Source organism: Artemia sp. Qi Xiang Cuo, chromosome 6 (genome assembly GCF_049724085.1).
Source record: "Artemia sp. Qi Xiang Cuo chromosome 6, ASM4972408v1, whole genome shotgun sequence".
Classification (NCBI taxonomy): domain Eukaryota; kingdom Metazoa; phylum Arthropoda; class Branchiopoda; order Anostraca; family Artemiidae; genus Artemia; species Artemia sp. Qi Xiang Cuo.
In genome coordinates this window covers 47,480,147-47,495,138 of record NC_142799.1, presented here as the reverse complement: position 1 = coordinate 47,495,138, position 14,992 = coordinate 47,480,147, and the positions used below count along the sequence as shown (strand labels likewise).

General features: G+C 34.2%; 2 protein-coding genes across 8 annotated transcripts in view; one reads left to right on the top strand and one right to left on the bottom strand.

Annotated features, from left to right (window-relative positions):
• The window catches only part of LOC148951298 (tRNA N6-adenosine threonylcarbamoyltransferase, mitochondrial-like), a 120,604-nt gene extending 119,640 nt beyond the window's left edge, over window positions 1-964 (top strand). For both annotated transcript variants that reach the window (XM_089090795.1, XM_089090794.1), the window contains one exon: window positions 749-964. In XM_089090795.1, coding sequence (XP_088946921.1) covers window positions 749-860 — 112 coding nt within the window. In that variant the 3' untranslated portion in view covers window positions 861-964. The remainder of the gene's footprint in view (window positions 1-748) is intronic.
• The window catches only part of heix (UbiA prenyltransferase domain-containing heix), a 32,754-nt gene that overhangs the window by 2,216 nt on the left and 15,546 nt on the right, over window positions 1-14,992 (bottom strand). Inside the window, exon 1 of one of the 6 annotated variants that reach the window (XM_089090793.1) lies at window positions 4,365-4,544. The exons of the other annotated variants lie outside the window; for them this stretch is intronic. The gene's annotated coding sequence lies outside the window, so the exon portion shown is untranslated. Of the gene's footprint in view, window positions 1-4,364; window positions 4,545-14,992 lie in introns of those variants that run through there. 6 annotated transcript variants of the gene reach the window in all.

The window sequence follows — 14,992 nt, the reverse complement described above, 5'->3', positions numbered from 1 at the left end:
GTCTGTGGCCAAAATTTGGAACGGAAATTTTTGACATACATTTTCTTAATCCGGTGGCCCAGGTTTAAGTTTGTCAGGCCCAATTAGTAGAAATCAACCCAACCTGACATTAATGCTCTGACCTTGCCTCTCCTACACTCAATGCTCCCGTTATACATCCCTATTCACGGTTGACATCAAACTGGGGTCCTTATCCATTCATTTTATGCCTTAGCCACACCACACTCACATTTGTTGATAGAAAAAAAAAACGATAAAATCGTACGTGTTTTTTTCAGATTCGTTTTACAGATAGGAAACTGATGTTCCAAGATTTCATCTTTGTCGATTTTAAAAAATTGTATCTTAAATTTGATTGGTCAGTAACCAGTGTTATATTTAAAAGCTGAACATTGTTCAACTCGAGAAATTATAAAGTGATACTGTAATGTGGCCCGGGTATTAGACAGAAATAGATTGATGAAAACAAAAGACGTATATTCCCCTATTTTGGTAAAAATTAAACTTCAATGCATTTTGATAAGGCATTGCAATTTAATTTTTTAGACGAAGGAGATCTACGTTATATAACTGAAATCTTTCAATCTAGACAATGCACACATTTTGGATTTTCGTTTTTTTTATGTTCTTTTGAAATCTAAAGTTCATTTTATCATACGAAAGTTAATTAGAAATCATTGCGAAACAGAAATACAGTGAATTTTGCTCTGTTATTATGTTTGGCTTGAATACTATGGAATTATTTCAGGTCCCTAATTGGAAAGAGCTTAATTGAAGATGTTGAAAATACTCGAATTAGACTGCGAAATCCTGTGAAACTAGTTCAGAATAAAGACGCCTCTCAAGAAACTACCTCTTAGTGTATCATTTTAGCTGTATAAATAGAGTATTGTATTTCTATAATTATAGCGCTCTAAAATAAAACCAACAACATTATAAATATATGTATAAATAAATGTTCATATATACATTACGAAAATTTTTAGTTGCAGTTACTATAAATGATGATTCTTTGGAACCAACCCCTGAACTATCAAACGTGATAAGATGTGAAAATCGACAACCTGAACCATCGATTGCGATAACACCAATACGAGCAGCTAAAGCAAAGGCCATTGCTAAATTGTCTGAATCTATCAAAATCCAAACACGTGTCAAAAATGAAAATCAAGAGATAAGATACGGGCGGCTAGAAGATATGGGAAAAAGACAACTAGAGCGTGTCAAAAATGAAATGAAGAGCAAAGATAGACGCGGTTAGAAGACATGCGACACCGAGCAAGTGAGGGAGTCAAAAATTAAAATGAAGAGCAAAAACACACACGGTTAGAAGAAAAGCCGCGGCGTGTCAAAAATGAAAATGAAGAGCAAAGACACACACAGTTAGAAGACATGCAACACCGAACATGTTAGCGAGTCAAAAATGAAGACTAAATACACACACGGTTAGAGGAATAGCGGCGGCATGTCAAAAATGAAGAGCAAAGACACACGCGGTTAGAAGAAAAGCCGCGGCGTGTCAAAAATGAAAATGAAGAGCAAAGACAAACGCTGTTAGAAGACATGCAACACCGAACATGTTAGCGAGTCAAAAATGAAGACTAAATACACACACGGTTAGAGGAATAGCGGCGGCATGTCAAAAATGAAAAGCAAGACACATGAGGTTAGAAGACATGCGACACCGAGCATTTGAGCAAGTCAAAAATGGAAATGAAAAGCAGACACACGCGGTTAGAAGATATGCGACACCAAACATGTGAGCGAGTCAATGGAAATCAACCTGAACAGCGAGAATCAAACGTGTCAAAATTAATAATGATAGCGATGTTGATTGAGTTTGGGATATTGACATGCATAAGCCCATCAAAGCCTACCATACCTCTGTTTAAACAAAAAGGTTTGGCGATATGTATTTCATAATGACGAAAGACAAGCAGAGGTAAAACGAACCAAACAAATTGAAAATGAAAGCGATGATTATTAGGTTTTGGATTTTAACATGGATAAGGTCATCAATGCCAACAATACCTTTGAAAATCAGAAAATTGGACTAGATAAATCGTTGCAAGAAAAATAAGTTTTTGTCCCACCACCGGAACAATTAAAAGAAACAAAAGTTCGGCGACATATCTTTCATAATGAGAAGACAAGCCCATGCAAAAAAAGAAGTTTTTGTCCCACCTCCTGAACAATTAAAAGAAACAAAGGTTCGGCGATATGTCTTTCATAATGACAAAAGACAAGCCGAGGGGAAAGAAGAAGTTTTTGTCCCACCACCTGAACAATTAAAAGAAACAAGGGTTCGGCGATATGTCTTCCATGTTTACAAAAGACAAACTGAGGCAAAAGTTAAAGGTCAAATAAAATAAACGTATTATACAAAGACACTTCTTCTAATTTAAGGTCCATTTGGACGTCATGACATCAGGAAAAGGCTCAAATAGTCTGCGTTTAGAAGACAAGTCACAGTGAAAATCCATATATAGAAGCCTGCCGCGTGAAAGCAGAAACTATATATATATATATATATATATATATATATATATATATATATATATATATATATATATATATATATATATATATATATATATATATATATATATATATATATATATATATATATATATATATATATATATATATATGTGTGTATCCTCTTTGGTACAATGTAATACGGCAGCTATTCTACAAAAGCCTGAAAACAAGGCAGAAAATTTGTATCAGTAATCCCCCCCCCCACCCAAAATGTTTTTTTTTTCATTGTACAGGGTTGATACATACTGACCTATATATTTTGAATGGGCAAAAATACATTATGCCTTTTATTACCACCGTAATTATTGAGCGTCACCCTTCTCCAACTCGCAAAATTAAATCAGGGATGTTTGGCAAAGGGGCCAAAATCTCTGGGACCTATAACCTCGGAATGGCCATAGGAAGATTTCTATAACGCACACAATTACAATTTAAAGTTTCAATTCAAGGGGGGATATATTTTTTCTTGGGGTTAATTAGTGGCTTGGTATCAAAATGTAGTGGCTTGGTATCCAATTTATTTTAACATGTATAAGATAGATGTGTTTGTTCGAAAAGTTCTATGGCTTTTAATGTACATTATAATCGTTAAAAGGATATTGAAATTATCACTGTTCAATAAAACACTGCCGGCTAAATAAGAAAAACAAATATAAGGAAACCCACAAAGAATTATTAAAGGCCTAAATTAGGGCTTTTTAACCTTTTGTTTTCTACAGTGCTTTAGATTCGGCCGAGTTTTCCAATTCGAAGAAACCTTGAACAATTGTCAGACGCAGCAAAAAATATGAAGACGCAGCAAAAATTTTCAAAACATTTTAGATTTCGAGAAACGTTTCGAAAAATAAAAAAAGGGTCCCAATAATTGCTGCATCTGCAGATTTTGCCGATGATAGTAAACCTTATGTGTAAGAAATTAAATATGAAAAAATACTTATTGTAATTATTTTGCTTATGTTTGTAGCCAAGGACAGATCGAGAAGAGAAAATCTAGGGGGAAAATGTCATCATTCACCTAGCCTATTATGGTTAATCTTGTCTTTCAGAAGGACAGAAGACATCTTATCTTTCATTACTTTTCATCTTACATTTCAGTTCTCAAATTTTAGAAACATTTTACCTTTCAGAAGGACAAGGGATGTAAAAACATTTCATGGCACAAAGAAGCTTGACTTATGCATGTCCACGCATCTAGAACTAATCAAGATTGTTGAGGCTAAAATCTTTAACTGGGGATGGACAGTCCCTAAAGAGCAAAATTAACGTTAGAAAAACGTCTTCGAGAAAATTGAAGTTTGAATGTTTCTGACATCTTTAAACCTTTCTGGAACACTCCCATAACAAATGTAAACATACGCAAGGAGGCAAAAAGTATCTTGGGACGTCACATCGCAATTCTTCACAGTGTTGATTGTTTACCATTCGGAGTTGTTAATTAGACTGGATTTAAACACTTCTGCGTGAAACATGATACTGTGGCTGATGCTGCTGTTCAACAGAAGATTTACACTTCATATTTCTCAGCCGAAGGTGAGCTACTCAGTTTAGAATCTGAACCAATAAAAGACAATGCAGCTCTTGCTCTTGATATTTGAACTAATTTACATCGTCACATTAGCTACCTGTGTCATCAATTGATATATTTGAATTCTGAATTTGAAATGCGAAAAATTACGCTCACTACATCATGCTTTATGAGAGAGCGGTACAGTGCCGAAAACATTTATAAGGATTACCGTGCTAGTTTTAAGCTATTTGACATTACTGGGAAGAACTTGACAATTGTACATGGTAAAGGATCAAACTTCGTTAAAGCTTATCACCTGAACCGTCTAGAATCTAAGTCTTGTGACTGCATTACCCGTGGCCTTCACAATCCGATTACAGTTGATTGCATAGCCCAAGTTGGAGAAGTTGGCTTATTAGCTAGAAAAGCAAGGATGATCGTCAACTTACAGGTGAAAAACCTTACGAATGAATTTAAAAAAAAATACAGCATAGCCAACTAGTCTAACCTGTTCCTGAAGATATGTGTAAGAAATGAACAAAAGAATTTACTAGCTAAGAAATATCAGCAGTCAAGGATTCTTATCGATCTCTGTGGCATAGAAACTAGTCATCCTACTTAGCGGCACTATCAGTTTTTAAATTTTTCTGCTTCAACTTCTCAAATAATTTAATCCAGCATTGACTCGGTTTATTTGATAAATTCCCTAACAATTTATAATTTCTTTTTTTTATCTCATAAAAACACAATTGATATTAAACCGTTAACTAACTATTTTTTTAAGGTGGCAAAAAAAAAGCTTAGGGAAGACTGAACTTACACATAGCTTCTAAATGGTTTTCGATCAATTTATCTAAAAAAAATTTCAACCATCAGCCTTTGGACCTACTTGGTTAAAATGGTTGCTTTATGGCAGAAAATGGCACTTTGTTATGCTGCGCAGAGCCGTTCCTAGATTTGGTGGTGCCCAGGGAAAAATTAATTACAGCCCCTTCCCCCTCCCGGCTCAAAAATAACAAAAAGATGCCGAATCAAAGTGAAATTTTTTTATCAATGTGGACAACCGCCAAGCCACGCCCCTTCCCCCAGCCAAGGCGCCACGGGCAACTGCCCCGATTGCTTCCTCCCCTTTGAACGGCTCTGATGGTGCGACCCCTTTAATGACTCAAAAATGGCGCTGGAGCTTTTAACTTCCATTCAGATGAGACCTATCGCAATAATCTACTACCTCTGGTTTGGTACAATTACCCATGGGGACAAAAAGCAGACAGAACAATCATGCTACTCGTGCTAAAATGCAATTTTTCTCGATTTTACAACAAGAAGAGGGGATTTGAACCTCCATTTAAAGGTTTTCTACCATGACTAATCTATTGGCCATCTCAGAATTTGCAGTCTTTTGCCTTCTGTTCCTATTTTGGCCAAAATTGATGTTATGCAGCACAAAATGGCCGACACAGCGCTTAGTTATGGCGCGATTTATTTTTCATTAAAAACATTACTAGATATTTGAATTTTGTTCAATTGAACTCTCTCCTAGTATTCTAAGACCTTTGATTCATTGCGATTACCCTTATTTTAAAAAAAGGAGACATCACGGCCACCAATGTAAAAATTACTTTCCTTGTTTTTCAAGATGGGGAACTGTAAACCTCCAGTTAAGGGTTTTCAACAATAGTGACTTCAATTGTGTACTTTCTATTTTGATTTTATGTCCCGTTTTAGGGGGATTTCAGAATCTTTTTTGAAATTCTCCTAATATTATTTTCATATTTACGAATTATTACTCACTTGAATCCAAATAAGATATACCATTTCGAGACTAATTACAATTGGAAAATATTTGTCACTATATAGTTTCTTTAAAACCCCTTTACAAAATGTTTTTGTTAGTATGGGTTGTGTTTTGCTCTTTACTATTGCTGGAATCATGATAAATAGCTATTGTGACAACTTGGGGTTCACACAACATTTTTTTTGTCGTGATCATTGAATTTGATTTCAAGGAAGAGATTATAATCTTCCTAGAGAAAATATTTTGGATTTCACACCGAATATTTTTAATACTTGTTTATTTAATAATAAGGAAGAATTAATATTTTCAGGTATAATCTTGAAAATTCAGTTAAAATTCTGAAGCTTTATTCAAGAAAAAATGGACAATAAATGTTCAGCTAGACATTTTTCAAGTTGAAAAAAAAAGAGATCGGGTGAAAATAGTTTGGAATAAAGACGCCTCTAAAGCAATCAACTAATAGTGTATTATTTCGATTTTATAAATAAATATTGTATTTTTATAGTTAGACCTAAATCCTTCAAGAAGTATGTGGTATTCGTTTTGTTATAATGACACAGTTTTTGAGTATCTAGGAAACCTGAAAAAAAATAGTGACGCGTCACAAAGCAATTTACTTCCAAAAGAAAGAAGAATTCAGAAAAAAAATCACATAAAGGAGTTGTCAAACCCACATATAAAATTTCGTTGCTTAGGAACTAGAATAAATCATTCCTAATAAACTGAACAATAACAAAGCTGAGATTTCTGACTCATTGGGAAAATGACCCTGTTGTTCACTTTAAAAACAAACAGTCTTATGAAGAAGCTTGAAGGCTGTCCAGCATGTTTTGGACAATAATTGGAGTGACAAGTATAATGACTTTAATCGGATGGATTGCAATATATAGAGCCATTTTACTTCTCCTGAAAGCCGAAGTCAATGAAAAGCTTAAAAAACATTTGCTTATACAACTAGCTTTGTCAACACTTTTGAATTTATTGTTTAACACAGCCTATTTTATTGGAATTACTCAGAAAAAGTGTGAAATTACAGCTTTTTTGTCACAAATGGGGGAGATGCTTATGTTTTTAATCTATGGTGAACTTTTAATAACAAGTGCAATAACGAAATTTCACGTACAAAAAAGGAGTAGACTGGCATTCATAGTTATTTTTAGTATGGCTCTATCTATGACACTATCTTACTTGATAAGTAAACCCAAAGTCGAAAATTATAGAACCTACTGTTTGTGCACCGGCCAAATACAAAACTGTGAAGATAAGTTAAACAGAAAGGCACACTATATAATGTCTGTCATTATTTTCAGTTGCATGATCACATCGTTTTATGTAATTGTACTAGACAGAAAACGTTACAATTTGCAACGACAGGAAAAGAAGGCAATAACTCACTTTCGTATAGGTCTACCAATTGCATCTATGTGTTTATATGGTGTTTATGTTCTCTTTAGGAAGCACATTTTGATTCTTTCCATTCAATTTTTTGACATATCAAATCCAAAACCCATTTTTCAATTTTTGACACCCATATTTATTTTCAAAGATTCCTTTGCATTTCCTTTTTTTGTTCTCCTGTATAATAGCAGCAATAACAATCAAATATATCCTCTTAATGAATAAAGTAAACATTCCATGAACGGTTTTCTTTCCAAATCAGCTACATCACAAAAAAATAACAGAGAAATGTGACAAACTATATATCTAGATTGTTTTCGTTATGTTGCGCAAGTCATCTAGTAGGGTAGAATGTCTAGAACTTGTGTTAAATATACATTGCTCAGATCTCTTGAGTTGAAATATCGTTTTGTTAGTGTCTCCATCAAACAGTAGCTGTAATGATTAAATTGCTCCCTTTTCAAAGATAATTTGATGTAAATTATTCTAATTGGTAGTTCTGAAGTTGATAAAATTGATTCAAAAATCAACAGAAAAATTATATTCTTTCCTTGATTAAAATAAAAAATTTCTCCAAACCTGTAGTTTTTTGTAACTATTTTTGATTCTTTATGCAGTATAAGAAACCTACTGCTAAACCCATATCATTCAAATATCGTTTTTTACATTTTATCTGGGACCTTTATAAATACCAAATAAATAAAAAAACATTTTTTTCAAATGAAAGTAAGGAGCAACAGTAAAACTTACAACGAAAAAATATTATGCAGTGTATGGACTACAAGTTCCTCAACCCTTGCTCTTTAAGCTAAAGTCTTAAAGTTCTTTAAAAGTATATGCTATTCAAATTCAACGTGCCTTGTGCTCGAGCAGTCCTTCTTCAACAATTGTGACAAAAAGTCAAGATTTAGTGTTAAGAGTGACGGTTGAGGAAGGGGCAGCCCCTTCATATATGGAATAGGTTCTGTTCATTTTGAGTTTTAATGTTGCTCCGTACTTTCAGTTGAAAATACGTGTTTTTTTTATTTACTTTCAGACCGTTTAACCCCCCCCCCTCCTGTTAAATTACCCCTGGAAAATTCCCCCCCAAAAAAACTGTCATCTCCACAGAACATTCTCTCCATAGAAAAACCTCACTACCGAAAAAATTACACTATGGGGGACATGCCATACACAAAGACATAATCATTGGACGTTTCAACGATGCTGAATAAAATGGATACCACAAAATCTTGTGGTATCACCCTGAAAAAGAAAACAAAAAAAATAAAAACAAATAAATATACATCAGTTCTGGCAAAAAATTCAAATTCTAAATTGTTTTAGATAGGAGCTTGAAACCTCTACAGTAGGGTTTTCTGATATGCTGAATCTAATGGTGTGATTTTCATTGGGATTTCTTGAATTTTGGAGGGTGTTTCTACCCTTTTTCGAAAATTAGACCAATTTTCTCAGGTCTGTCACTTTTGATGGGTAACATCAACCTAAATGTTTAAACAAAACAAGATAAACCTTTATTGTCCCGTGGACTCTATTTATTACTATATTACTTTCATTTTTGTACTGAGGATGGTTGAGTGGAGGTCATAACCAAAATACTAGAAAACTACAGACATTCTTCTCTATTTCACGGGCTGGAATTTTCCTAGTCTTTTCTTCATTATATTTTGTTTTGTCATGCTTGTCTAGTGTAGTCTTTGAAATTATTTAAGATAAAACACAAACTAAGTAACACCAACAAGGTTTGAAAAAAAAGAGAAAATCAGGGAAAACACTTGACCAGCCTTGTAGAAAAACGCAGAAAGAACGATTTAGTTAAACCCTGGCCAGGGTAGATTTTCAAAATGAGAGAGAACATACAGTGGCCAAATCTAGAGCTGCTGAAGTTAATCTTCAAAGAGAGGGAAATAGCCTCTCAAGTAGGAACATGACATAGCCTAGTAATCAAAAATTAGTGAGGTACAGTTATAGATCATGTGAGTCATTATGCAGTTCTCTTGTATTGATGGTTCAGATAAAGTGCAATGGGAGGCTGCTCTTAACATATTCCAGAATACATCATCTCAAAATAAAGATTGTAGACATTTACCTCTGTTGGCTCATGATTGTTAATGGATTATTTAGGAAAATGCCTCAAAATTATCTGATGGTAAATCATTCAAAATCATTAAGAATTCAGTGTGATTATCCTTGATCAAAACACAAGGGGTTTTTGGCTTCTACTAAAGTAAGTATTTAATGGTTTTTGTATCTATTCATTATAAATTTGAGGATAGTATTGCAGCATAGAAGTCAAAGTTCAAATCATATTAAGTAAATATTGCAAGAATGGAATTGCATCTTCACCAAAGTTGCTACTCAGGGATTTCTGAGGTTCTTGATTCTAAACCTGAGGTTTATATTGGAATGCGGAAACCTGGAGTCACTTTGCAGCTTCACTTGCCCTGACAACTCCCATCAAAAGTTCTACTATGTATCTTTTATTGGTTGTTTTTATTTAGTATTGTTAATTAAACCTACTAAACAAAATTACCACTATTAATCTGTACAAAAGCTTTGTAAAAATAATTATCAGAAATTAGTCGAAAATAAAAAGAAAGTTCAGTTAAAACTTTATATTTAGGGGCTCAGTATACTGTGGATTGCCACTGAGTGAGCTATTTTCTATTTATTATTTTGGGCTTTTAAACAACTTTTTCAAAACTATTTTTTGTTATATACTAACCTTTCTTCCCTCAATCAGTCAGTGAAGTTTAGCTCTAATATCTTTCACTTATTTGATTTTCTTGTGTATCTTGATCATAACTTTGAACTGTCTTGATACATGTAATAATTTTCGTAATCACGACCAGGCACAACGGCAGGATTTTATCTTTGAGGGGGAAAAATTCTAGGAGAGAGAGACAACTTAAAAAACAGGTGCATTATATGGAAAATATATGGACTTTTATCAGTACTTTTTACTCATTACTCCATTTGAGCAGGTCTCAACCGAAATATTTGCATACTATTCTTCTTCTTTTTCACTGGCTTGAATTGTCCTCTTTTTTGCTTTGTATTGTTTCTCGTTTTTCCCTCTCCTCCTACTTCTTGATCTCTGCTTCTTTCCTCTATCTTTTTCTTCTCCTCTTCAGTTACCCCTCTCTCCATCTACTTGCTTTACTTTTTTATGGGACACAAGTAAGTCTCATAGCAACTTCTGCCTCCACTCACTATGAGAGAGCATCAACAGTACTTTTCAGGGCTATTTAGCATGTAAGTATTATAAAGTATAAAAAGGGGAATTTTACCTGTAGTCAAATATAAGGAGAAAATTAAAAATCCCAGTACATGTATTTTTCCTGGTAAAGAAATGAATTTTGCTATCCTAGTTTAGGAGCCAGAAGAGTACAGATTAAACAAAATTTTTAAAAACAAAAGGAAAGGGTAAATTACCTTAAAACAACCAACACATAATCTTTATTAGAAAGGGCATTCACACTTCTCAGCCTACTACTAAGTGTTGAAAAGCCATACTGATAAAACAGCATACACAATCTGGCTATTAAGCATGTCAGTGTCAAAATGGATAAGTTACCAGAGGCAGATATAGAATTAATATTTGGGAAGGGCACGAACAAAAATTAGGCTCCCCCTATTGGTATTTTCCGCCTCTACATCCTGTAATTAGTAAAAATTTCTGGGGGAGGTACACATACCCCTAAAATCAACACTTGGATCCACCCCTGTATGTGATAAGAGGAAATTTAAATTAACACATATTATGATGAAAAAATCTGGGCATCTTTGTTTTGCCTGGACAGAAATTCTTTTGGATTTAGGAGTCAGAAAAACAAACATATGCCTCAATTAAATACAAAATTTTTAATTTCAAATTAAATAAAGTAAAGTGTACTTCAACGTAAAATGACCAAAAATTAACCTTCATTAAAGGAGAGGGGGTAATCACACCATTTAGCCACCTAAATGTGTTAGTGAAACATATTGATAAAACAACTAACTAAATTTAGCAAACAATCTGAATAAGCAATTGTATCAGAGTCAGGACAATAAGGCAAAATCAGGATTGGTGATAAATTTTTCCCATCTGCACCATAATTTTTTTGGTGTTCTTAAACCAATTACAACAATACTTTTAAACATTAAACAATTAAATTAACATTAAACATTAAACGATAAACAATTACTTTTTGGATGCTACTTTCTCCTACATTTAAAAACAAAGAGTTGAGCTATAAGACTTTTCAAGGTTTTTGCAGATTTTTATTTTGGCTGATTTCTGAAACTTTCAGGTTTCAGAAATGAACTTTATTACAATATTCAGAAAATGAGCCAGGAAAACAATTAGTTATCCTGTCTTTAATTAATTGCTAAAAATCATTGTTAAAACCCCCTAACAATGCTACTCTATGGGTTCTTCTGAAGACAAGACTATAATAACAAAAGAGTAATGCCATCCAATTCCCCAGTCAACAGTCTTTCAAAATTTGATGGTTGCTACCATGACAACTATGCTCCACCCCCCCAAATTATGTCAGATATTGAAGTGTTTTTCATATCTTGAGTTGTCTTGGGTCTTGTTACTAATGAACATGTGATTCTTAACCTAGTCTAGTGTCAAATCATTGTGAAATAGTGGGAACAGTTGGATTAAAATATTATTTAAAATTATTTAAAAGAAAAAATTAAAATCTGATTACAGGGCTGCCACAGGTTCAACTGGTGAAACATGGGGACTTAGGGACCGCTTTTAGTTGAAAAAAGGACCTCTCTAGGGACCATCTTGGATGCAAAATGGATTCCGAAACTCAGTTTTCAGAAAGCTTTTGAAAGAAAAAGCAGTGACACAACAGCAAATCACACAAAAATGAAACAAAATGGGAATGATCATTTGCAGACATATCTCCATCCGCCATGGAAAAAGTGGGGTAGCAAAGTAGCAATGCTACTTGGCAGTTTTCAAATTTGTTGGCAGATTTTGTCTGAAAAGACCATTTTTACATATAAAAAAAGTACTTCTTGCTCAAAGAAAAGCTCAAAACACAGAGTTGTGCTCTGCTGTGCAAAAAGTTGGGTAGCTACTTGGCAGTCTTCATGGCCTAGTAAAATTTGTTGGCAAATTTTGTCTGAAAATACCAGTGCTTCTAATATCCCTGATTTTTTGGGGATTTCCCCGAAAATCTGTCTTCTCAAAAAAAAATCTGTTCCCCAAAAGTTCCCTTTGGTTCAGGGGTGCCACCCCTAGTGATTTATCACTAGTGACAATCCGCCGTAGTAACTATCACTTTCACTTAGCTTGACATAATTTTTCACTACTTCCCAAAGTTTTTGTCTCATTTATTTACTACACATCAAAAACCAGATATAGATCATTTAATTATTGACCTTTCTTCCTATGCAAGTAAAAGCATAATGTTCAAAAGACTATACCATTTCATCAAAGATTCTCTTGTGACTCCTGGTAAAGAATTAAATTAAAAAAACAAACAATTTTTCAACTGAAAGTAAGGAGCAATATTAAAACTTAAAAAGGAACAGAAATTATTACGTATACAATGGGGGTTGCCTCCTCTTCCACACCTCGTTCTTCACGCTAAAGTTTTTCGGCATTTAAAAAAAATTACTTATTGTTCTAATTAAACGACTCTTGTGTTTCAGGAGTCACTTTTAAAGAATTGGGACCAAATTTTCGCGATGAACGAAGAGGCGTTCACAAGAAGAGAGGCGTTTGTCCCCTTGAAATATTCGCTTTGTTCTGTTTTTTCAATATTTTCATTTGGCCTTTAAAAATCCCATTTTTGCTTTTTTTTCTTCCTTTATGTTATGTCAAGCCAATGTGGTTTAAGAAATTATCTTAGATGCCAGTCAATATTGTTCTCCCAGAAAATCAAATGGTGCTTTTTATAGTTATAATATAGTGATCAATGAGCATCAAGCATGCAGTTGGGTATGCATTATTTTTTTTTAAGAACAATAACATTAGAGTGTATAACTCAGTCCATAAAGTAACAGCAGTAAGCTATGTACAGTATACTTCAGAACTTGAACACTATACTCCACCAGCAGTATTAGAGTAGATATGATACCATACTTTTGTTAAAACAATACATATAAATTATGGAGTATGATATTTATGGCTAGTATATGGCTTGCCACTAAATTAGATTACATTGTTAATTGTGATTCAGAAAACTATTGATATTTCTAACTGCAATCTATACTAAGTTACATTTGTTACTTTTCTACAAATTTTTACATATAAAAATATTGTTTGCTCAAAGCAAAGCTTCAAAGTAAAGTATTGGCAGCTTTTGGAATTCTGCTACTGACAGCTTTGGAACTTTTTGCATACCTGATCTCCATGATCAGAGGTCAAGTTATAATTAGGAAACATTTTTTTGCACTTTGTTCTACTGGAATAGAGACGTGATCAGTAACTGTTACGTTGACTCTAACTGCTGCTGGTTCTTTGAGTCCCATCTTTCATAGCCTGCACTAGTTGCATCTTGACCATGTCCTTCTTTTCAGTGCTGTTTTTGAGCCAGTTATGAGCTTCCTTCAGTAACTTGTCTGTGGCCTGTTCCTTGGAGCCAAATGCTTCTTTTTTTTCTTTGAGAGATTTTTTGAGAGTCTCTATTGTCTGTCTTTTCAAAGAGGTTTTAGCAAGCTGCTGCTCTCTTGCCTTCAAATCCTGCCACTCTTTCTTAGTTTTTTCTTTCAAGGCTTTTTCCTGCTGTAGGTACAAATCATAGCTCTTTTTAGTGGATTTAGCCAGTTTTATCAAGTCTTCAGTAACAGCAACATTTTGCTCATGTCCTCCAAATATGCCCCACCTATCTATCAGAAACAGTTTTGCATTCAAAGTTTTGCTCATTCATTGAAGCTCTTTCTTTGCTGAAAACTTGCCTGGAAACGGAGAAACCCTGCACAATGCTGGCAGACCTGTGTGAAATGGTCAAGGCATTTTTTTACAACTTCAGACAAGTTGGGATGTTTTCCTCCCTGGATCACATTGTTCCACTTGTTGTCAATCCTTCCTGGCTCTAATGGAGGTACAGACAACTGGATAGCTTAAACCTGCCAACTAACATGTCTTTCTGCATCATGATGCATAACTTTCTGGCAACATATATTAATCTGTGAGCAGAAACTGGCTATGAATCTTCATGAGGATGCAGAAAAGTTAATGCTTTCAATAATTGCTTTGTGGTCATATTCTGGAAATAGGGTCCAAGAGCTTTGGTTAAAAATAAGCAAACTTGGCTCATCCAAAGGAATAGTTTTTGACCACTGTATCTTGGAACACTTTTCCATATACATCTGCAGATTTCCCAGAATAATCTGACTCAATCATCTTTGGAGCCCATATAATTTCTGTAACTGTTGTTTCTTCCCACACTACACAAGCATCTAGGCGACATGGGCAGTTTTGCCAGTTCACTGCTCTCTGTGGAGAATGCTGCCAAGGGATGAAGCTGATTTGGTGTTAGCTTTAAGGTAACATTCTTCTTATGTTCAGCAGTTCTGGTGTGCTGTAGTAAAGCATAGGAGCCCTTATGGCAGACAAGCAATGTATTGCACGTAGAACACTAGAAAGAGAACAGATGTCCCAGGACAGCTCTACACTACTCTTTCATTTGGTGTCCTGTTGCATCTTTCTCTTTCAACTAATACTCCTGGAATTTGCACTTTCCCATTCTAATTCAAATTGAGACTTCAAGCCCTAAACTTTAAAAAAAAAAGAAGTTAGT